The sequence below is a fragment of the Ranitomeya variabilis genome, chromosome 2 (genome assembly GCF_051348905.1).
Source record: "Ranitomeya variabilis isolate aRanVar5 chromosome 2, aRanVar5.hap1, whole genome shotgun sequence".
Classification (NCBI taxonomy): domain Eukaryota; kingdom Metazoa; phylum Chordata; class Amphibia; order Anura; family Dendrobatidae; genus Ranitomeya; species Ranitomeya variabilis.
In genome coordinates this window covers 637,656,296-637,681,137 of record NC_135233.1, presented here as the reverse complement: position 1 = coordinate 637,681,137, position 24,842 = coordinate 637,656,296, and the positions used below count along the sequence as shown (strand labels likewise).

The window sequence follows — 24,842 nt, the reverse complement described above, 5'->3', positions numbered from 1 at the left end:
GGACCAGATCGGAAGAAGAAGGCAGCTTAGGCAAAGGAACCAAATGGACCATCTTGGAGAAGCGATCACATATCACCCAGATAACAGACATGCCATGCCCTGAGACACCGGAAGATCAGAAATGAAATCCATGGAGATGTGTGTCCAAGGTCTCTTCGGGACAGGCAAAGGCAAGAGCAACCCGCTGGCACGAGAACAGCAAGGCTTAGCTCGAGCACAAGTCCCACAGGACTGCACAAATGACCGTACATCCCTTGACAAGGAAGGCCACCAAAAGGATCTGGCCACCAGATCTCTGGTGCCGAAAATTCCCGGGTGCCCTGCCAACACTGAGGAATGAATCTCGGAAATGACTCTGCTGGTCCACTTATCAGGCACAAACAATCTGTCAGGTGGACAAGAATCAGGCTTACCAGCCTGAAATCTCTGCAACACACGTCGCAGATCAGGAGAAATAGCAGACAAGATAACTCCCTCCTTAAGAATGCCAACAGGTTCAGCGACTCCAGGAGCATCAGGCACAAAGCTCCTAGAGAGAGCATCGGCCTTCACATTCTTAGAACCTGGTAAATACGAGACCACAAAGTCAAAACGGGAGAAAAACAATGACCAGCGGGCCTGTCTAGGATTCAGGCGTTTAGCAGACTCGAGATACATCAGATTTTTGTGATCAGTCAAGACCACCACACGATGCTTAGCACCCTCGAGCCAATGACGCCACTCTTCAAATGCCCATTTCATGGCCAACAACTCCCGATTGCCCACATCATAATTTCTCTCAGCAGGCAAAAACTTCCTAGAGAAAAAGGCACAAGGTCTCATAACAGAGCAACCAGGGCCTCTCTGCGACAAAACGGCCCCTGCTCCAATCTCTGAAGCATCCACCTCAACCTGAAAGGGAAGTGAGACATCAGGCTGGCACAAAACAGGCGCCGAAGTAAACCGGCGTTTCAACTCCTGGAAAGCCTCCACGGCAGCAGGAGCCCAGTTAGCTACATCGGAGCCCTTCTTGGTCATATCCGTCAAAGGTTTCACAATGCTAGAAAAATTAGCGATAAAACGACGGTAGAAGTTAGCGAAACCCAAGAACTTCTGAAGACTCTTAACTGACGAGGGTTGAGTCCAATCAAGAATAGCTCGGACCTTGACTGGGTCCATCTCCACAGCAGAAGGGGAAAAAATGAACCCCAAAAAGGGAACCTTCTGTACACCAAAGAGACACTTTGAGCCCTTGACAAACAAAGAATTTTCACGCAAAATCTTAAAGACCATCCTGACCTGCTCCACATGCGAGTCCCAATTATCAGAAAAAAACAGAATATCATCCAGATAAACGATCAAAAATCTATCCAGATACTTCCGGAAAATGTCATGCATAAAGGACTGAAAAACTGAAGGCGCATTAGAGAGCCCAAAAGGCATCACCAAGTACTCAAAATGACCTTCGGGCGTATTGAATGCGGTTTTCCATTCATCTCCTTGCTTAATGCGCACAAGGTTATACGCACCACGAAGGTCTATCTTGGTGAACCACTTGGCACCTTTAATCCGGGCAAACAAATCTGACAACAGCGGCAAAGGATACTGAAATTTGACAGTGATCTTATTCAAAAGCCGATAGTCAATACAAGGCCTCAAAGATCCGTCCTTTTTTGCCACAAAAAAGAATCCCGCACCAAGAGGGGAAGAAGACGGACGGATATGTCCTTTCTCCAGAGACTCCTTGATATATGAACGCATAGCGGTATGTTCAGGTACCGACAGATTAAACAGTCTTCCCTTCGGAAACTTACTGCCTGGAATCAAATCTATTGCACAGTCACATTCCCTATGGGGAGGCAATGCACTGGACCTGGACTCGCTAAAGACATCCTGATAATCAGACAAATACTCCGGAACTTCCGAAGGCGTAGAAGAAGCAATAGACACGGGCAGGGAATCCCCATGAATACCACGACAGCCCCAACTTGACACAGACATAGCCTTCCAGTCCAAGACCGGATTATGGGTCTGCAACCATGGCAGACCCAAAACAACCAAATCATGCATTTTATGTAGAACAAGAAAACGTATCTCCTCGCGGTGTTCAGGAGTCATGCACATGGTAACCTGTGTCCAATACTGCGGTTTATTTTCTGCCAATGGCGTAGCATCAATACCCCTAAGAGGGATAGGATTTTCTAATGGTTCAAGAATAAAACCACAGCGCTTAGCAAATGACAGATCCATAAGACTCAGGGCAGCACCTGAATCTACAAACGCCATAACAGGATAAGACGACAGTGAGCAAATCAAAGTTACAGACAGAATAAATTTAGGTTGCAAATTACCGACGGTGACAGGACTAACAACCTTAGTTATACGTTTAGAGCATGCTGAGATAACATGTGCAGAATCACCACAGTAATAGCATAAGCCATTCCGGCGTCTATGAATTTTCCGCTCATTTCTAGTCAGGATTCTATCACATTGCATTAAATCAGGTATCTGTTCAGACAACACCATGAGGGAATTTGCGGTTTTGCGCTCCCGCAACCGCCGGTCAATTTGAATAGCCAGGGCCATGGTATCATTCAGACCTGTGGGAATGGGAAAACCCACCATCACATTCTTAATGGCTTCAGAAAGGCCATTTCTAAAATTTGCGGCCAGTGCACACTCGTTCCAATGTGTCAGCACGGACCATTTCCGAAATTTTTGGCAATACACTTCAGCCTCGTCCTGGCCCTGAGACATAGCCAGCAAGGCTTTTTCTGCCTGAATCTCAAGATTGGGTTCCTCATAAAGTAAACCGAGCGCCAGAAAAAACGCATCAATATCAGCCAATGCCGGATCTCCTGGCGCCAACGAAAAAGCCCAATCTTGAGGGTCACCCCGTAAGAACGAAATAACAATTTTTACTTGCTGAGCGGAGTCTCCAGATGAACAGGGTCTCAGGGACAAAAACAATTTACAATTATTCCTGAAATTCCTAAACTTAAATCGGTCTCCGGAAAACAGTTCAGGAATCGGTATCTTAGGTTCTGACCTAGGATTTCTGGTAACATAATCTTGTATGCCCTGCACACGAGCAGCAAGCTGGTCCACACTTGTAATCAGGGTCTGGACATTCATGTCTGCAGCAAGCTTAAGCCACTCAAAGGTAAAGGGGAAAAGAAAAAAAAAAATGAGAGAGGAAAAAAAAAACCTCAGAACTTTCTTTCTTATAATCCCACTTCTGCAATGTAATAAACATTTAATACTGGCCTGGCAAACTGTTATGACCCCAATGGCGAGGGTCTCAGAGGCACTAGTAAGTCTGCAAAATACAAAAATCCAGCTCATAGGGCAGTGGTAACTGGATTGACCATATATCTAATCCTAACGCCAACACTAGAAGTAGCCGGGGATCATGCCTACGTTGATCGCTAGATGACTCGCGCCAGCCGGAGAATCTAACTACCCCTAGAAGAGGAAAACAAAGACCTCTCTTGCCTCCAGAGAAAGGGACCCCAAAGTTGGATACAAGCCCCCCACAAATAATAACGGTGAGGTAAGAGGAAATGACAAACACAGAAATGAACTAGGATTAGCAAAGAGAGGCCCGCTTCACTAATAGCAGAATATAGAAAGATAACTTATATGGTCAACAAAAACCCTAACAAAATCCACGCTGGAAATTCAAGAACCCCCGAACCGACTAACGGTCCGGGGGGAGAACGCCAGCCCCCTAGAGCTTCCAGCAAAGTCAGGAACAGTTTAGGACAAGCTGGACAAAAATGCAATCAAAACAAATAGCAAAAAAGCAAAGAAGCAGACTTAGCTTGATCTAGCGGGAACCAGGATCAGTAGACAAGAGCACAGCAGATTAGCTCTGATTACTACGTTGCCAGGCATAGAACTGAAGGTCCAGGGAGCTTATATAGCAACACCCCTGAACTAACGACCCAGGTGAGAATACAAGGGATGACAGAAAAACACAGAGTCAAATAACTAGTAACCACTAGAGGGAGCCAAAAAGCAAATTCACAACAGTACCCCCCCCTTAGTGAGGGGTCACCGAACCCTCACCAAGACCACCGATCAGGATGAGCGGCGTGAAAGGCACGAACCAAATCGGCCGCAGGTACATCAGAGGCGACCACCCAGGAATTATCCTCCTGACCATATCCCTTCCACTTGACCAGGTACTGAAGCCTCCGCCTGGAGAGATGAGAATCCAAGATCTTTTCCACCACGTACTCCAACTCGCCCTCAACCAACACCGGAGCAGGAGGCTCAGCAGAAGGAACCACAGGCACAACGTACCGCCGCAACAAGGATCTATGAAACACGTTGTGAATGGCAAATGACACAGGAAGATCCAGGCGAAAGGACACAGGATTAAGGATTTCCAATATCTTGTAAGGACCAATGAAGCGAGGTTTAAATTTGGGAGAGGAGACCTTCAAAGGAACAAAGCGAGAAGAAAGCCACACCAAATCCCCAACCCGAAGTCGGGGACCCACACCGCGGCGGCGGTTGGCAAAACGCTGAGCCTTCTCCTGTGACAACTTCAAGTTGTCCACCACATGATTCCAGATCCGCTGCAACCTATCCACCACAGAATCCACCCCAGGACAGTCGGAAGGCTCCACATGACCCGAAGAAAAACGAGGATGGAAACCAGAGTTGCAGAAAAATGGCGAAACCAAGGTAGCGGAACTAGCCCGATTATTAAGGGCAAACTCAGCCAACGGCAAGAAAGTCACCCAATCGTCCTGATCAGCAGAAACAAAACACCTCAAATAAGCCTCCAGAGTCTGATTAGTTCGCTCCGTCTGTCCATTAGTTTGTGGATGAAAAGCGGATGAAAATGACAAATCAATGCCCATCCTACCACAAAAGGATCGCCAGAATCTGGAGACGAACTGGGATCCTCTGTCTGACACAATATTCTCAGGGATGCCGTGTAAACGAACCACGTTCTGAAAAAACACAGGGACCAGATCGGAAGAAGAAGGCAGCTTAGGCAAAGGAACCAAATGGACCATCTTGGAGAAGCGATCACATATCACCCAGATAACAGACATGCCCTGAGACACCGGAAGATCAGAAATGAAATCCATGGAGATGTGTGTCCAAGGTCTCTTCGGGACAGGCAAAGGCAAGAGCAACCCGCTGGCACGAGAACAGCAAGGCTTAGCTCGAGCACAAGTCCCACAGGACTGCACAAATGACCGTACATCCCTTGACAAGGAAGGCCACCAAAAGGATCTGGCCACCAGATCTCTGGTGCCGAAAATTCCAGGGTGCCCTGCCAACACTGAGGAATGAATCTCGGAAATGACTCTGCTGGTCCACTTATCAGGCACAAACAATCTGTCAGGTGGACAAGAATCAGGCTTACCAGCCTGAAATCTCTGCAACACACGTCGCAGATCAGGAGAAATAGCAGACAAGATAACTCCCTCCTTAAGAATGCCAACAGGTTCAGCGACTCCAGGAGCATCAGGCACAAAGCTCCTAGAGAGAGCATCAGCCTTCACATTCTTAGAACCTGGTAAATACGAGACCACAAAGTCAAAACGGGAGAAAAACAATGACCAGCGGGCCTGTCTAGGATTCAGGCGTTTAGCAGACTCGAGATACATCAGATTTTTGTGATCAGTCAAGACCACCACACGATGCTTAGCACCCTCGAGCCAATGACGCCACTCTTCAAATGCCCATTTCATGGCCAACAACTCCCGATTGCCCACATCATAATTTCGCTCAGCAGGCGAAAACTTCCTAGAGAAAAAGGCACAAGGTCTCATAACAGAGCAACCAGGGCCTCTCTGCGACAAAACGGCCCCTGCTCCAATCTCTGAAGCATCCACCTCAACCTGAAAGGGAAGTGAGACATCAGGCTGGCACAAAACAGGCGCCGAAGTAAACCGGCGTTTCAACTCCTGGAAAGCCTCCACGGCAGCAGGAGCCCAGTTAGCTACATCGGAGCCCTTCTTGGTCATATCCGTCAAAGGTTTCACAATGCTAGAAAAATTAGCGATAAAACGACGGTAGAAGTTAGCGAAACCCAAGAACTTCTGAAGACTCTTAACTGACGAGGGTTGAGTCCAATCAAGAATAGCTCGGACCTTGACTGGGTCCATCTCCACAGCAGAAGGGGAAAAAATGAACCCCAAAAAGGGAACCTTCTGTACACCAAAGAGACACTTTGAGCCCTTGACAAACAAAGAATTTTCACGCAAAATCTTAAAGACCATCCTGACCTGCTCCACATGCGAGTCCCAATTATCAGAAAAAAACAGAATATCATCCAGATAAACGATCAAAAATCTATCCAGATACTTCCGGAAAATGTCATGCATAAAGGACTGAAAAACTGAAGGCGCATTAGAGAGCCCAAAAGGCATCACCAAGTACTCAAAATGACCTTCGGGCGTATTGAATGCGGTTTTCCATTCATCTCCTTGCTTAATGCGCACAAGGTTATACGCACCACGAAGGTCTATCTTGGTGAACCACTTGGCACCTTTAATCCGGGCAAACAAATCTGACAACAGCGGCAAAGGATACTGAAATTTGACAGTGATCTTATTCAAAAGCCGATAGTCAATACAAGGCCTCAAAGATCCGTCCTTTTTTGCCACAAAAAAGAATCCCGCACCAAGAGGGGAAGAAGACGGACGGATATGTCCTTTCTCCAGAGACTCCTTGATATATGAACGCATAGCGGTATGTTCAGGTACCGACAGATTAAACAGTCTTCCCTTCGGAAACTTACTGCCTGGAATCAAATCTATTGCACAGTCACATTCCCTATGGGGAGGCAATGCACTGGACCTGGACTCGCTAAAGACATCCTGATAATCAGACAAATACTCCGGAACTTCCGAAGGCGTAGATGAAGCAATAGACACGGGCAGGGAATCCCCATGAATACCACGACAGCCCCAACTTGACACAGACATAGCCTTCCAGTCCAAGACCGGATTATGGGTCTGCAACCATGGCAGACCCAAAACAACCAAATCATGCATTTTATGTAGAACAAGAAAACGTATCTCCTCGCGGTGTTCAGGAGTCATGCACATGGTAACCTGTGTCCAATACTGCGGTTTATTTTCTGCCAATGGCGTAGCATCAATACCCCTAAGAGGGATAGGATTTTCTAATGGTTCAAGAATAAAACCACAGCGCTTAGCAAATGACAGATCCATAAGACTCAGGGCAGCACCTGAATCTACAAACGCCATAACAGGATAAGACGACAGTGAGCAAATCAAAGTTACAGACAGAATAAATTTAGGTTGCAAATTACCGACGGTGACAGGACTAACAACCTTAGTTATACGTTTAGAGCATGCTGAGATAACATGTGCAGAATCACCACAGTAATAGCATAAGCCATTCCGGCGTCTATGAATTTTCCGCTCATTTCTAGTCAGGATTCTATCACATTGCATTAAATCAGGTATCTGTTCAGACAACACCATGAGGGAATTTGCGGTTTTGCGCTCCCGCAACCGCCGGTCAATTTGAATAGCCAGGGCCATGGTATCATTCAGACCTGTGGGAATGGGAAAACCCACCATCACATTCTTAATGGCTTCAGAAAGGCCATTTCTAAAATTTGCGGCCAGTGCACACTCGTTCCAATGTGTCAGCACGGACCATTTCCGAAATTTTTGGCAATACACTTCAGCCTCGTCCTGGCCCTGAGACATAGCCAGCAAGGCTTTTTCTGCCTGAATCTCAAGATTGGGTTCCTCATAAAGTAAACCGAGCGCCAGAAAAAACGCATCAATATCAGCCAATGCCGGATCTCCTGGCGCCAACGAAAAAGCCCAATCTTGAGGGTCACCCCGTAAGAACGAAATAACAATTTTTACTTGCTGAGCGGAGTCTCCAGATGAACAGGGTCTCAGGGACAAAAACAATTTACAATTATTCCTGAAATTCCTAAACTTAAATCGGTCTCCGGAAAACAGTTCAGGAATCGGTATCTTAGGTTCTGACCTAGGATTTCTGGTAACATAATCTTGTATGCCCTGCACACGAGCAGCAAGCTGGTCCACACTTGTAATCAGGGTCTGGACATTCATGTCTGCAGCAAGCTTAAGCCACTCAAAGGTAAAGGGGAAAAGAAAAAAAAAAATGAGAGAGGAAAAAAAAAAACTCAGAACTTTCTTTCTTATAATCCCACTTCTGCAATGCAATAAACATTTAATACTGGCCTGGCAAACTGTTATGACCCCAATGGCGAGGGTCTCAGAGGCACTAGTAAGTCTGCAAAATACAAAAATCCAGCTCATAGGGCAGTGGTAACTGGATTGACCATATATCTAATCCTAACGCCAACACTAGAAGTAGCCGGGGATCATGCCTACGTTGATCGCTAGATGACTCGCGCCAGCCGGAGAATCTAACTACCCCTAGAAGAGGAAAACAAAGACCTCTCTTGCCTCCAGAGAAAGGGACCCCAAAGTTGGATACAAGCCCCCCACAAATAATAACGGTGAGGTAAGAGGAAATGACAAACACAGAAATGAACTAGGATTAGCAAAGAGAGGCCCGCTTCACTAATAGCAGAATATAGAAAGATAACTTATATGGTCAACAAAAACCCTAACAAAATCCACGCTGGAAATTCAAGAACCCCCGAACCGACTAACGGTCCGGGGGGAGAACGCCAGCCCACTAGAGCTTCCAGCAAAGTCAGGAACAGTTTAGGACAAGCTGGACAAAAATGCAATCAAAACAAATAGCAAAAAAGCAAAGAAGCAGACTTAGCTTGATCTAGCGGGAACCAGGATCAGTAGACAAGAGCACAGCAGATTAGCTCTGATTACTACGTTGCCAGGCATAGAACTGAAGGTCCAGGGAGCTTATATAGCAACACCCCTGAACTAACGACCCAGGTGAGAATACAAGGGATGACAGAAAAACCCAGAGTCAAATAACTAGTAACCACTAGAGGGAGCCAAAAAGCAAATTCACAACACTTAAGGATGTCATGGTGGGATTTCCCACGCCTGCTGGTCTGAATGAGTCTATGTCCTTGGCCATTCAGATCGATCGACGCTTACGTGAGCGCACAACTGTGCACCATTTGGCGATGTCTTCTGGGCAGAGGCCTGAGCCTATGCAATGCGATAGGACTTTGACCAGAGCTGAACGGCAAGAATACAGACGTTAGAATGGGCTGTGTTTTTACTGTGGTGACTCCACTCATGCTATCTCTGATTGTCCTAAGCGCACTAAGCGGTTCGCTAGGTCTGCCACCATTGGTACTGTACAGCCAAAATTTCTTTTGTCCGTTACTCTGATTTGCTCTTTGTCGTCCTATTCTGTTATGGCATTTGTGGATTCAGGCGCTGCCCTGAATTTGATGGACTTGGAGTTTGCCAGGCGCTGTGGTTTTTTCTTAGAGCCCTTACAGCATCCTTATCCATTGAGAGGAATTGATGCTACGCCTTTGGCCAAGAATAAGCCTCAGTACTGGACTCAATTGACCATGTGCATGGCTCCTGCACATCAGGAGGATATTCGCTTTTTGGTGTTGCATAATCTGCATGATGTGGTCGTTTTGGGTTTGCCATGGCTACAGGTCCATAATCCAGTATTTGATTGGAAATCAATGTCTGTATCCTGCTGAGGTTGTCAAGGGGTACATGGTGATGTCCCACTATTGTCAATTTCGTCTTCCCATCCTTCTGAAGTCCCTGAGTTCTTGTCAGATTACCGGGATGTATTTGATGAGCCCAAATCCAGTGCCCTACCTCCTCATAGGGATTGCGATTGTGCTATTAATTTGATTCCTGGTAGTAAGTTCCCGAAGGGCCGACTGTTCAATTTGTCTGTGCCTGAACACGCCGCTATGCGGAGTTATATAAAGGAGTCCTTGGAGAAAGGGCATATTCGCCCGTCCTCGTCACCGTTGGGAACAGGGTTCTTTTTTGTGGCCAAGAAGGATGGTTCTCTGAGACCTTGTATAGATTACCGCCTTCTCAATAAAATCACCGTCAAATTTCAGTACCCTTTGCCGCTACTGTCTGATTTGTTTGCTCAAATTAAGGGGGCTAGTTGGTTCACCAAGATAGATCTTCGAGGGTACCTGGTGATGCCATTCGGGCTTTCTAATGCTCCATCTGTGTTTCAGTCCTTTATGCATGACATCTTCCGAAAGTACCTGGATAGATTCATGATTGTATATTTGGATGATATTTTGGTTTTTTCGGACGATTGGGAGTCTCATGTGAAGCAGGTCAGAATGGTGTTTCAGGTTCTTCGTGCTAATTCCTTGTTTGTGAAGGGGTCTAAATGTCTCTTTGGAGTTCAGAAGGTTTCATTTTTGGGCTTCATTTTTTCCCCTTCTACTATCGAGATGGACCCGGTTAAAGTTCAGGCCATTTATGATTGGACTCAGCCTACTTCTGTGAAGAGCCTACAGAAATTCCTGGGCTTTGCTAATTTTTACCGTCGCTTCATCGCTAATTTTTCTAGTGTTGTTAAACCATTGACTGATTTGACCAAGAAAGGTGCGGATGTGGTCAATTGGTCCTCCGCGGCCGTTGAGGCTTTTCAGGAGTTGAAGCGTCGTTTTTCTTCTGCCCCTGTGTTGTGTCAGCCAGATGTTTCGCTCCCGTTTCAGGTCGAGGTGGATGCTTCTGAGATTGGAGCAGGGGCTGTCTTGTCTCAAAGAAGTTCTGATGGCTCGGTGATGAAACCATGTGCTTTCTTTTCTAGAAAGTTTTTGCCTGCTGAGTGCAATTATGATGTGGGCAATCGAGAGTTGTTGGCTATGAAGTGGGCGTTCGAGGAGTGGCGACATTGGCTTGAAGGAGCCAAGCATCGCGTAGTGGTCTTGACGGATCACAAGAATCTGACTTATCTCGAGTCTGCCAAGCGGTTGAATCCTAGACAGGCTCGTTGGTCGCTGTTTTTCTCCTGTTTCGATTTTGTGGTTTCATACCTTCCGGGTTCTAAGAATGTGAAGGCTGATGCCCTTTCAAGGAGTTTTGTGCCTGATTCTCCGGGAGTTCCTGAGCCGGTTGGTATTCTCAAGGAGGGGGTAATTTTGTCTGCCATCTCCCCTGATTTGCGGCGGGTGCTGCAGAAGTTTCAGGCTGATAGACCTGACCGTTGCCCAGCGGAGAAACTGTTTGTTCCTGATAGATGGACTAGTAGAGTTATCTCTGAGGTTCATTGTTCGGTGTTGGCTGGTCATCCTGGAATCTTTGGTACCAGAGATTTGGTGGCTAGATCCTTTTGGTGGCCTTCCTTGTCACAGGATGTGCGTTCTTTTGTGCAGTCCTGTGGGACTTGTGCTTGGGCTAAGCCCTGCTGTTCTCGTGCCAGTGGGTTGCTTTTGCCCTTGCCGGTCCCGAAAAGGCCCTGGATGCATATTTCCATGGATTTTATTTCAGATCTCCCTGTCTCTCAGAGGATGTCGGTTATCTGGGTGGTTTGTGATCGCTTTTCTAAGATGGTCCATTTGGTACCTTTGCCTAAATTGCCTTCCTCCTCCGATTTGGTTCCATTGTTTTTCCAGCACGTGGTTCGTTTGCATGGCATTCCGGAGAACATCGTGTCGGATAGAGGTTCCCAGTTTGTTTCAAGGTTTTGGCGGTCCTTTTGTGCTAAGATGGGCATTGATTTGTCTTTTTCTTCGGCTTTCCATCCTCAGACAAATGGCCAAACCGAACGAACCAATCAGACTTTGGAAACATATCTGAGATGCTTTGTTTCTGCTGATCAGGATGATTGGGTATCTTTCTTGCCTTTGGCTGAGTTCGCCCTTAATAATCGGGCCAGCTCGGCCACTTTGGTTTCGCCTTTTTTCTGTAATTCTGGTTTCCATCCTCGTTTTTCTTCCGGGCAAGTTGAGTCTTCGGATTGTCCTGGTGTGGATTCTGTGGTGGACAGGTTGCAGCAAATTTGGACTCATGTGGTGGACAATTTGACATTGTCCCAGGAGAAGGCTCAACGTTTCGCTAACCGCCGTCGCTGTGTTGGTCCCCGACTTCGTGTTGGGGATTTGGTTTGGTTGTCGTCTCGTTATGTTCCTATGAAGGTTTCGTCTCCTAAAGTTTAAGCCTCGTTTCATTGGTCCGTATAAGATTTCTGAAATTCTTATCCTGTGTCATTTCGTTTGGACCTTCCAGCTTCTTTCGCCATCCATAATGTGTTCCATAGGTCGTTGTTGCGGAGATATGTGGCTCCTATGGTTCCCTCCGTTGACCCACCTGCCCCGGTGTTGGTTGAGGGGGAGTTGGAGTATGTGGTGGAGAAGATTTTGGATTCTCGTATTTCGAGACGGAAACTTCAGTACCTGGCCAAGTGGAAAGGTTATGGTCAGAAGGATAATTCCTGGGTTGTTGCCTCTGATGTTCATGCTGCCGATCTGGTTCGTGCCTTTCATTTGGCTCGTCCTGATCGGCCTGGGGGCTCTGGTGAGGGTTCGGTGACCCCTCCTCAAGGGGGGGTACTGTTGTAAATTCTGTTCTCCTGTGGTCAGGAATGGTACTTCAGCGAGTTCTGTTCATGGACTCCCTCTGGTGGCTGTGAGTGGAGCTGCTGGTTCTGAGGTTCTGTCTTCAGCTGACCTCGTTTAGTTCTGGCTGGCTGCTCTATTTAACTCCACTCAGATCGTTACTTGATGCCAGCTGTCAATGTCCTAGTACTGGTTCAGTTTTCTCTTGGATCTTTCAGATGACCTGTCTACTCCAGCAAAAGCTAAGTCCTTGCTAGCTCATTTGTTCACCACTGTTTTCTTTTCCAGCTTGCTATCATGATTTTGTCTTGTTAGCTGGAAGCTCTGGGATGCAGAGTGGCACCTCCGCACTGTGAGTCAGTGCGGGGGTCTCTTTTGCACACTCTGCGTGGTTTTTTGTAGATTTTTGTGCTGACCGCAAAGATACCTTTTCTGTCCTCAAATCTGTTTAGTTAAGTCTGGCCTACTTTGCTGAATCTTGTTTCATTCCTGTGTTTGTGACTTCCATCTTAACTCACAGTCAATATGTGTCGGGGGCTGCCTATTTCTTTGGGGAATTTCTCTGAGGCAAGCTAGGCTTAATTTTCTATCTTTAGGGGTAGTTAGCTCTTAGGCTGTGAAGAGGCGTCTAGGCAGAGTCAGGTACGCTCCACGGCTATTTCTAGTGTGTTGTGATAGGATTAGTGGTTGCGCTCAGCAGAGTTCCCACTTCCCAGAGCTAGTTCTGTATTACTAGTTTGCTCATCAGGTCATTCCGGGTGCTTCTAACCACCAGGTCAATCATAACAATTCTGTCTCTCACAGTTGAAGTGTACCCACAATAAAAATTACAGACCTCTCCATTATTTGTAGGTGGGAAAACTTGCAAAATCAATCGCCAGTGTAATAAATAATTATTTTCCCCTCTGTATCTCCACAACTAGTGTTACTCTCTTTGGGCATAGATAATCTTTTAAAAGACCATCAGTATAGTGTCTGTCATATACTTATTACTGCCAACCATCTGATAGCTAGCTTTTGGAAGCACAAAGGTTCCCCTACAATAGAAGATATTATGGAAAGGATTGCAGCCAACAACACCTGTGACAGAGGCTTATCTAGGGGAGACGCTGGGGCATGTCAATCCGTCCCATGTGGCTGCCCGATGTGTCCCCAGCAGCTGCATTTTGCCGCTCGCCGGACTGGGAACCGGTGGTTCTCTGAGCTGGCTGTCAAGTCAACAGCTGGCTTAGAGAAGCTGTAGTCCGCCGGCTCCCAGTGATGAATTGTACTCGCATCTTTGACACGCGAGTACAATTGAAGCTCTGACTGCTGGGTCAGAGCGACGTCAGTGCTCAACACCAGTGGAGCTGAAGACACCGAAGATTGAATGTGACGGGATGGGGAGTGTGGAAGTATTTACTGAATGTGTAAAGATTTAGTGTAACAGGGCTGGGGGTATTTACTGGTTGTGGGTGTATTTACTGTGAGTGGGGTATTTACTGTGTGTGGGGTATTTACTGTGTTGGGGGATTTAATGTGTGGGGGAGATTTACTGTAACGGGGCTGGGGGAGATTTACTGTGTGTGGTGTATTTACTTTGTGTGGGGGAAATTTACTATGTGTGGGGGAGATTTACTGTGTGTGGGGGTATTTACTGTGTAGGGAGATTTACTGTTTGTGGTGGGGAGACTTACTGTGGTGGAAGAGATTTAGTTTAAGGGGATGATTTGAGGACACAAGTTTGGGGAGTAAAGAAGGGACAGATGCAGACACAATATGGGGGTCTACTCTCTACTAATGATGTAAGTTACAGCCTGGCACATGCACTTTCATATTCCGTTTTGCTTTTTTGCACAGCATGCACTCTAGCACTTTTTAGTAATACACTCTGGGCAATTGTTCAACCTAAAACTCCTTCTCAAATGAGGACATTAGGAGAAAAAATGTTGAAATCCACTAGGACTTCTATATATAATTTGCTTGGTGCTTATCCCACACTTTTTAAGTGCTGTTTTTTGTTGCACAAATTTTAATGAAATTTTGTTTTGATATATACTATTTATTTATTTAATCATTTTTTCTGTCCCTTTGGCTATACTTATGTTCATTATCTCCCTATATTTTCCTGCTTGGTTAGTGTTACTCTGATTTGGAAGAAGACTTTTTAAAGGATTTAATAAATTTGATTTTCTGGTTTAATATACTCTTTGAACTTCTTCTGCTTTAATTATGCTAAGTGGGGTTTTGTGTCAATTTTACATGGGCATAACGTCATATATCCCATCTGTTAAAGTGATTACATCTTACATAGAATTTTTTTTACTGCATCTTTCCCAGGCCATCACTACATGATTAATTTTGTGTAATCTTAACATCATGTATTGTTATTCATTATATGTTTACCCTCTTTATATTATTTCAAGCCTATATGACTATCATTCTTTTAATCCCTCATTAAAAATGTCTTACCTTTGCTTAAGAAATCCTCTATGTTGTCCTTGAAAGGTTGCAAATGATCTTCTAAACACTTCTGGTATACTTTTGAAGCCTCTGTCTCACATGCTGAAAGTAAAATATTCATTTCAAATAAAAAAATATATATCTTGATAATCAAGATCATATGCTGGCCCAATAAGGCCAGGTTCACATAAGTGTATATCATGGTCTGTTTATGGACAGCAAGGCCAGAACTGACCGCTGGTCCCCCGACATAAACTTACAGCTTTAAATATTAGGTTGTAAGTTCAAGTCTGAAGACCAGTGGTCCGTCTGTGCATTGTGATCCTTGTACCATGAAATATCCCCTTCTGAATCTGGCCCAAGGCTGCTTTCACATAATCTCAAGGTAACTATGTAAATTATATAATGCATTAATCACAGCGAATAACAAAAGTAGAGAAACGTTACAATTACACACAATTTTTACATGAAGTCTTCACACATATAACTTCTTCATATATCAACCCCTTCTTGACACAAGGTGTAATAGCCTGCATATGCCTCTAAGGCAGGAGTCACAATAGCAATTTTAAAATCGGTCGGATTTTGATGCAGGAGAGTCGGACGAGAGTAATGCAAGTGTTATGCGAGTGTCAGGCGTTTTTTATGCGAGTACAATCCGATTTTTGACACCTAGCATCCGATTTACATCAGAATGCAGTGCGATTGCTATCCGATTGCAATGCAATTTTAACATGGGCTTTTACATACAGCAATTCTCTGTATCACTTACACATCGTTTTCATAGGGAATATTCTTCAAAACAGACACACTAAATTATATATATATATATATATATATATATATATATATATATATAAAAGAAAAAAATTGTAACAGCATCCAATATTACCTCACATGTTGTGCAACGCTCTCCCAATCAGTAATCCAATGGTCTCCAATAGTAGAATCAAAAAAGGAAAGCAGCACAAAAAACTGAAGAAAATAAGTGGACTTTATTGCCTGAACGGCGTGGCATCGTTTCGGATGTAATATCCATTTTCAAGCCAAATATACACAAGGGTTGGATGGCAAATTTTAGCCTGGGGGGCAAGCACAATGCAGTGGCCCACTGTGTTGCAGGCCGTGGCCCATCTTAAGACTTGGGTCTCCTGCAGTAGCAATTGAGTATAGCACATGTGCGACAGAGGTACACCTTGTAACAATCCATTTCATAAAAATGGTTGGGGAACAATAAATACTTATTAATAGAAAAAAGGCTCTGTTAGTGTATCACCACCGCAAACGTAAGTGCTCAATTAACAAATCTATTTCTCTCATTTGCTTCACATCAGCGAGTCAGCCAGGGGTCCACAGCATACCATAACATTGATATCAGCACAAATCCTACCTTATTGCAGGACCAGCTCTCTGAACCCTCAGCATGCTATACCACCACCGTCAGTACACGCTAATACTACCATAATTTTACTAAATTATTAGTAGTGGTTATAGTAGTGCCTATGCAACCAGCCCCATACATACACACACACACACACACACACACACACACACACACACACACACACACACACACACACACACACACACACACACACACACACACACACACAGTACAGACCAAAAGTTTGGACACACTTTCTCAATTAAAGATTTTTCTGTATTTTTATGACTATGAAAATTGTACATTCACACTAAAGGCATCAAAACTATGAATTAACACATGTGGAATTATATACTTAACAAAAAAGTGTGAAACAACTGAAATTATGTCTTATATTCTAGGTTCTTCAAAGTAGCCACCTTTTGATTTGATGACTGCTTTGCACACACTTGGCATTGTCTTCATGAGCTTCAAGAGGTAGTCACCGGAAATGGTCTTCCAATAATCTTGAAGGAGTTCCCAGAGATGCTTAGCACTTGTTGGCCCTTTTGCCTTCACTCTGCGGTCCAGCTCACCCCAAACCATCTCGATTGGGTTCAGGTCTGGTGACTGTGGAGGCCAGGTCATCTGGCGTAGCATCCCGTCACTCTCCTTATTGGTCAAATAGCCCTTACACAGCCTGGAGGTGTGTTTGGGGTCATTGTCCTGTTGAAAAATAAATTATGGTCCAACTAAACGCAAACCGGATGGAATAGCATGCCGCTGCAAGATGCTGTGGTAGCCATGCTGGTTCAGTATGCCTTCAATTTTGAATAAATCCTTAACAGTGTCACCAGCAAAGCAACCCCAAACCATCACACCTCCTCCTCTATGATTCACGGTGGGAACAAGGCATGTAGAGTCCATCCGTTCACCTTTTCTGCGTCCCTCAAAGATGCGGTGGTTGGAACCAAAGATCTCAAATTTGGATTCATCAGACCAAAGCACAGATTTCCACTGGTCTAATGTCCATTCCTTTTGTTCTTTAGCCCAAACAAGTCTCTTCTGCTTGTTGCTTGTCCTTAGCAGTGGTTTCCTAGCAGCTATTTTACCATGAAGGCCTGCTGCACAAAGTCTCCTCTTAACAGTTGTTGCAGGGATGTGTCTGCTGCTAGAACGCCATGTGGCATTGACCTGGTCTCAAATCTGAGCTGCTATTAACCTGCGATTTCTGAGGCTGGTGACTCAGGTAAACTTATCCTCAGAAGCAGACGTTACTCTTGGTCTTCCTTTCCTGGCGCGGTCCTCATGTGAGCCAGTTTCTTTGTAGCACTTGATGGTTTTTGCCACTGCACTAACACCTAACACTAATGGTCACTACTTCATGCTAATTCTCTTGGAGCTCTCCGCAGCATTCGATACTGTGGATCATCAGCTCCTCCTCACTATGCTCTGCTCCATCGTCCTCAAGGACATCATTCTCTTCTGGTTCTCCTCCTATCTCTCTGACCGCTCCTTCACTGTATCTTTTGCTGGTTCCTCCTCCTCTCACCTTCCCCTTACTGTTGGGGTTCCTCAAGGATCAGTCCTACGCCCCCTCCTCTTCTCTTTGTATACCGCCCCTATTGGACAAACAATCAGTAGATTTGGTTTCCAGTACCATCTCTATGCTGATGACACCCAATTATACACTTCTTCTCCTGATATCACGCCTGCCTTTTTAGAAAACACCAGTGATTGTCTTATCGCTGTCTCTATCATCATGTCCTCCCTCTATCTGAAACTGAACCTGTCAAAAACTGAACTCGTGTTCTCTCCCTCTACTAACCTACCTTTGCCTGACATTGCCATCTCCATGTGTGGTTCCACCATTACTCCCAAGCAACATGCTCACTGCCTTGGGGTCATACTTTATTCCGAGTTTTCATTCACCCCCCCAACATCCGACACTGGCTCGCTCTTCTTATCTGCATCTCAAAAACATTTCTAGAATTCGCCCTTTTGTTACTTTCGATTTTGACTGCAAAAACTCACTGTTTCACTCATTCATTCTTGTTTGGACTATTGTAACTCTCTCTTAATCGGCCTCCCTCTTACCAAACTCTCCCCACTCCAATCTGTCCTGAATGCTGCTGCCAGGACTATATTCCTCGCCAACCGTTACATCAATGCCTCTACCCTGTGCCAGTCATTATACTGGTTACCCATCCACTCCAGAATCCAGTACAAAACTATTACCCTCATCCACAAAGCACTCCATGGCTCAGCACCACCCTACAGCTCCTCCCTGGTCTCAGTCTACCACCCTACCTGTGCTCTCCGATCTGCTAATGACCTGAGGTTAGCATCATCAATAATCGGAACCTCCCACTTCCATCTCCAAGACTTTTCATGTGCTTCGCCAATTCTGTGGAATGTACTACTCAGGTTAATACGATTAATCCCCAATCCCCACAGTTTTAAGCGTGTCCTAAAACGCATTTCTTCAGACTGCCCTACTGCTTCAACGCATTAACCTAACTATCCCTGTGTGGCCCATTCAAAAAACTTCAATCATAATCAGGTTCCTCGCATCATGTTCTCATACACTTTATGCAGTTAATAGCCCTCTGTGTCTGTACTGTTACATACTTAGGCTGTTAACTGTTTCATGCAGCTTTACATGAACACCAGATCCTTACACTATGGCTGGTCTGAACAATGAAAGCAATTGTTAACATCCACCTCTCGTGTCTCCCCTTTTTCCTCAGTCTGTAAGCTTGCGAGCAGGGCCCTCATTCCTCTTGGTATCTATTTTGAACTGATTTTTGTTACGCTGTAATGTTACATAATAATACATATTATTTACAGTAAAATATGAATTACACAATTATGTACATTGTACATGTATCAGTACTTAGTAGCAGTGTACCAGTCAGTTCAGTTTTTCGCGTAAATATAATTGATCTGATCAGTAAATGGCATAACATACCATATATAACGCGGAATATGCATGACGATAAATACTAAACAAACATTTGAAACTGCAATATGATGTGCCACTGAGCAACCAGTAAATGATAACTAATCTTAAAAAAAGAAAATGATAAAATATCTATGACCAAAAAGGAACCAAATTAGAAGGTAAGACGATCAAAAAACTGCTACTTAATTTTTACCATGCATTTCCTTGGCACCCTAATATATATACCGTATTTTCCGGCGTATAAGACGACTGGGTGTATAAGACGACCCCCCAACTTTTCCAGTTAAAATGTAAAATCTTCTTAAAAGTCGGGGGTCTTCTTATAAACCGTGTCGTCTTATAGGGCCGGTGACTTTTGTGCCTTTTTGGGGGGGGGGAGTGGGCCTGATGACGACGAGGGGGCGTCTCACAGGAATTGTATCACTGCAGCGTGGGGTCTCTGCTGGGAGCGGCGGCGGCTGTGCTGTGGGGCAGCGGCTCCTCTTCTTCAGTGTGGGGCCTCTGTGCTGCTGGGCGGCGGCTTATCTTCAGGCAGTCGGGGCTCCTCCGGTATCTCCTTAAAGCCCGGAGGCCCTGCCGGCAACTCCATCGGTGCAATGCAGTGGCCTCCGGGAACATGGCCGCTGCTCAGATTCAGATCTCGTCCCGAGATCTCGGGAGACGAGATCTAAATCTGAGCAGCGGCCATTTTCCCGGAGACAGCTCCATTGCTGCTATGCGGTGACCTCCGGGAAAATGTTCCCGGAGGCCACTGCATTGCACCGATGGAGTTGCCGGCAGGGCCTCCGGGCTTTAAGGAGATACCGGAGGAGCCCCGACTGCCTGAAGATAAGCCGCCGCCGCCGCCCAGCAGCACAGAGGCCCCACACTGAAGAAGAGGAGCCGCTGCCCCACAGCACAGCCGCCGCCGCTCCCAGCAGAGACCCCACGCTGCAGTGATACAATGAGGTAATGGGGGATACTCACTTTCCTGTGAGACGCCCCCTCGTCGTCATCAGGCCCACTCCCCCCCCACCCACCATATACACCCGGCAAGGCAATACCCGGCGTATAAGACGACCCCCGACTTTTAAGAAGATTTTCAGGGGTTAAAAAGTCGTCTTATACGCCGGAAAATACGGTATTTATATATATACATAAAAAATGAATAGACCACCACATGAACGCCCTGTCATGGCCAGCCCAATCTCCAGACCTGAACCCCATTGAAAACCTCTGGAATGTAATTAAGAGGATGATGGATAGTCACAAGCCATCAAGCAAAGAAGAACTGCTCACATTTTTGTACCAGGAGTGGCATAAGGTCACCCAAAAGCAGAAATGCATCTAAATCTGCAAAGTGTGCACATACCCTTATAGTGCCGTTGCCTGGACTTTGCAGCCTCATGCCCCGCGCTTCGGGGCAGGAGGTTGCAAAGTCCAGACAACGGAACTATAACACACTACAGCAGCACTCAGGTATTTAATTACACTCCATGTGGACATCACATCACTTCCTTTGCATGAGAGAACAGATGAACTCATTATCACATGAGCACTGCACTGCTGCAGACTAAGATGGCCACTAACAGCACTCTGCAGCAGTATGTATGTATAAAAACAAAAAAAAGGAGTTCTATACAATTCCGTAAAAAAACAATACTTTAATTAATTTAATTAATAATTACAAATACAGTTTATATAGACAAAAAAGGACAATTGACCCTGGTAAAAAAGCATGGGTCTCCACTTTCCAGGCATAAATGTCATTACAATTAAGGCCAACATCACTATGGCAATAATCCATTATGTGTGCATTATTGCAGCAAAATGCAAAGTTTAAAGAAAGTACATGTGCAAGTCTAATATAGCCAAGCTGTCAAAGTGCACACAGCACCAGGGATCAAACATCTACCATCAACTTAAGGAAGTTCCCCAAACCTCAGTATGTATATTACAGGTAGAAAATAATGAATCTGTAGGGATAATATTGGACGTGGACACTACTTACAGCAGGGCGCAGGCACTGGACAGCAGGGATTTCATTGGAGTGGGACTCAGACTGGCCTGTGGGCTGTGGTTCTGTGGCACACTGTAACCTAGAGGGTCACATCCACATTACAGAGGGTCACATCCACATTATAGAGGTTCAAATCTACATTATAGAGGGTCACATCCACATTACACAGGGTCACATCCACATGATGGATGGTCACATCCACATTATAGAGGGTCACATCCACATTATAGAGGGTCACATCCACATTATAGAGCAGACCTGGGCAAAGTGCAGCCCACGGGCCACATCTCACGGGACACATCTGGCCCTTTCGGTCCGCGGGCCTTGGGGCTGGAAATCAGAGGTCCACGGGCCGCACGATGCCCGCCTGGCCGCTCGCTGTTTCCATGGTAGCCGCGGTGCTGCTGACTCCTTTAGTGGAGGAGGGGCCTTCGGCCAGTTCCTCCACCAGTGTGTGAAACAGCTGACGCGATGAAATGACGTCATCGCATCAGCTGTTTACTCTGGAGAGTCAGTGCACCAGAGGCAGGGAGAGACGCACAGAGCCAGGGAATGGGACGAGGTGAGTATGTGGTGTTTTTTTTCTCATGTGTATGGGCTATTTGGGTGGACATGGGGAGGCTATGCAGGTGGTGCTGCACACATGGGGGTGACAACGTGGTGCTGCAAACATGGGGGTGACAACATGGTGCTGCACACATGGGGGTGACAACACGGTGCTGAACACATGGGGGTGACAACACGGTGCTGAACACATGGGGGTGACATGGTGCTGCACATGGGGGGGTGACATGGTGCTGCACACATGGGGGTGACAACATGGTGCTGCACACATGTGGGTGACAACATGGTGCTGCACACATGGGGGTGACAACATGGTGCTGCACACATGGGGGTGACAACATGGTGCTGCACACATGGGGGTGACAACACGGTGCTGAACACATGGGGGTGACATGGTGCTGCACACATGGGGGTGACATGGTGCTGCACACATGGTGGGTGACATGGTGCTGCACACATGGGGGGTGACATGGTGCTGCACACATGGGGGGTGACATGGTGCTGCACATGGGGGGTGACATGGTGCTGCACATGGGGGGTGACATGGTGCTGCACATGGGGGTGACATGGTGCTGCACATGGGGGGTGACATGGTGCTGCACATGGGGGGGTGACATGGTACTGCACATGGGGGTGACATGGTGCTGCACATGGGGGGTGACAGTGCTGCACATGATGTTGCATATGGGGGCGACATGCTGCACATGGAAAGGCTATGGGGGCAACATGCAGTGTATATAGGAATGACGTGGGGGTCATGCCGCATATGGAGGAGGCTGTGTGGGGCTCATGCAGTGTATATAGGGAGGCTGTGTGGGGCTCATGCAGTGCATATAGAGAGGCTGTGTGGGGCTCATGTAGTATATAGAGAGGCTGTGTGAGGCTCATGCAGTATATATAGGGAGGCTGTGTGGGGCTCATGCAGTATATATTGGGAGGCTGTGTGGGGCTCATGCAGTATATATTGGGAGGCTGTGTGGGGCTCATGCTGCATATGGGGGAGGCTGTGTGGGGCTCATGCAGTATATAGGGAGGCTGTGTGGGGCTCATGCTGCATATGGGGGAGGCTGTGTGGATCTCATGCCACATATAAGGGGCTGTTGGGGGGCTCATACAATATACAGAAGAGGCTGTGCTCGGGTCCAAACAATATATAGGGGGATGTCAGCATATTTAATTCTGCTCAATATACAATTCTGATACAATTAATAAAATTATCAATAAAATAATTATTATAAAATATTGATATTAATATTGAGCAGAATTGATTTTGACCTATTGGTTCCGCCCTAAACAACAGTCACGGTCTTTCATGTGGCCCCTTGGGAAAATTGCTTGCCCACACCTGTTATAGAGGGTCACATCCAAATTACAGAGGGTCACATCCACATTATAGAGGGTCATATCCACAATATATCGGGTCACATCCACAATATAGAGGGTCACATCCGCATTACAGAGGGTCACATAAAAATTATAGAGGGTCACAAACATTATAGAGGTGTCCAAACAAAAACAGTAAAACCGCACCCCACAATAAAGCCATATCCTTTAAGGACAAAAAGCGCACGTCAAGACCAGGGAGTCCATCCCAGAGCGTATTCCATGTCAAAAAAAGATCAAAAAGACGGAGCCTCACAAGATGGTGAAAGATCAATCTTACTAAACAGCGTTCCAACCACCATTATATACACAAAGTACATCCCCCCAATTGACACAGCACCAATAGAGTGTACATACAAAATTGAGAACAATCCCATCCTTAAGAAAACATACAAATACATATTAAAACAATCCCACGTGAACATAAATTACATTTCCAACCAATCTAACATCAGACAACTAAACCTGATCGCGCTTAAGAGCAAAGAATCGCTCAGTATTACACAAAAAAGCCCCGTAGGTTGAAGGTAAACAAACAAAGGTAAACAAAGATATCATATACCAACATCAGATCATACCAAAAAGCAGCATAATACCGAATTGTCACATTAACATTCAATTATATCATACTCCCAACATTACCATAGGAGGGAGAACACAGAGCTCATCATACGGCTTACCGCGGAGTAATGAGAATCACTGGGAAAATATAAGAGCTTCAAACATACCATTATAGAGAATATACATATCATCAATATTAACCTAATGTTGGGGACTCCATAAAATATACATAAATATAGAACTGTGGAGCATCCCACAGCCAGCAATTAAGAGGAAAACAGAACAAGTAAAATGGACAAACACGCGAAAGGGCAAAGCTATCCAAACGTTTAATACTTTTAGGACTTGTAATTGTCATAGAGTATACAAGAGAACCTCCACTCACATATACCTAATGGCAATATTGTCACAAACTCACATTCTACATATTTTGCCAGAAAGACTGTCCATGTAGAACAAACCACACATAAATACAATAGCGATATATAGCAAGGGGCATGTGTCCATACATTAGCATATCCACAGCTGTAGCTCAATATCCCACAGGGAATTAACCCCAAATAGAAGGGGACACACATAATAAACCCCCAAGGATCAAAAGGCGGTATAAGAATGCAAAAAAAAAAATAAAAATTTAATGAAATTACACTATGCCACCCCCAGCATTCAGGTCTGATGTTTGTCAGCAGAATAAAGCTCACATAGGAAACAGAGTGAGTACATAAATAGGTTAAAAACAATATACTGATGAAGAACCATAATACATATACCAGGACAAAAAACCTTAGAAAAGACAACTTTGATTATATTCAATGTTCATGCCCTTAGGCTGAAGAGTATCAAGCTGAAAAATATGCTTTTGACATCGTTTTACTGAACATAGAGTTTTTGAAAAAAGAAATAGAAACTCTGACAGTCAAACAGGGTGAGACTAATGGTTTTCTCACATCTGTTGCCTCAGAAGATGAACTTGGCACCATTGTTTCTAAAACTGTGGAAAATCTTCGGAAATACAGGACTGAACTCGAGGACACTAAAAGGTCCAAGTGGTTCAGGGATTTGGATGATTATAACAACGGCAGAGTATATGGGTGGCAGTTTAAAA

The 24,842-nt window shown here is 45.4% G+C and overlaps 1 protein-coding gene across 1 annotated transcript in view; it reads right to left on the bottom strand.

Annotated features, from left to right (window-relative positions):
* Nucleotides 1-24,842, bottom strand: part of FMN2 (formin 2) — a 450,026-nt gene that overhangs the window by 46,817 nt on the left and 378,367 nt on the right. The window contains exon 14 of the mRNA XM_077289102.1: nucleotides 14,912-15,004. Within this exon, the coding sequence (XP_077145217.1) occupies nucleotides 14,912-15,004 (93 nt within the window). The remainder of the gene's footprint in view (nucleotides 1-14,911; nucleotides 15,005-24,842) is intronic.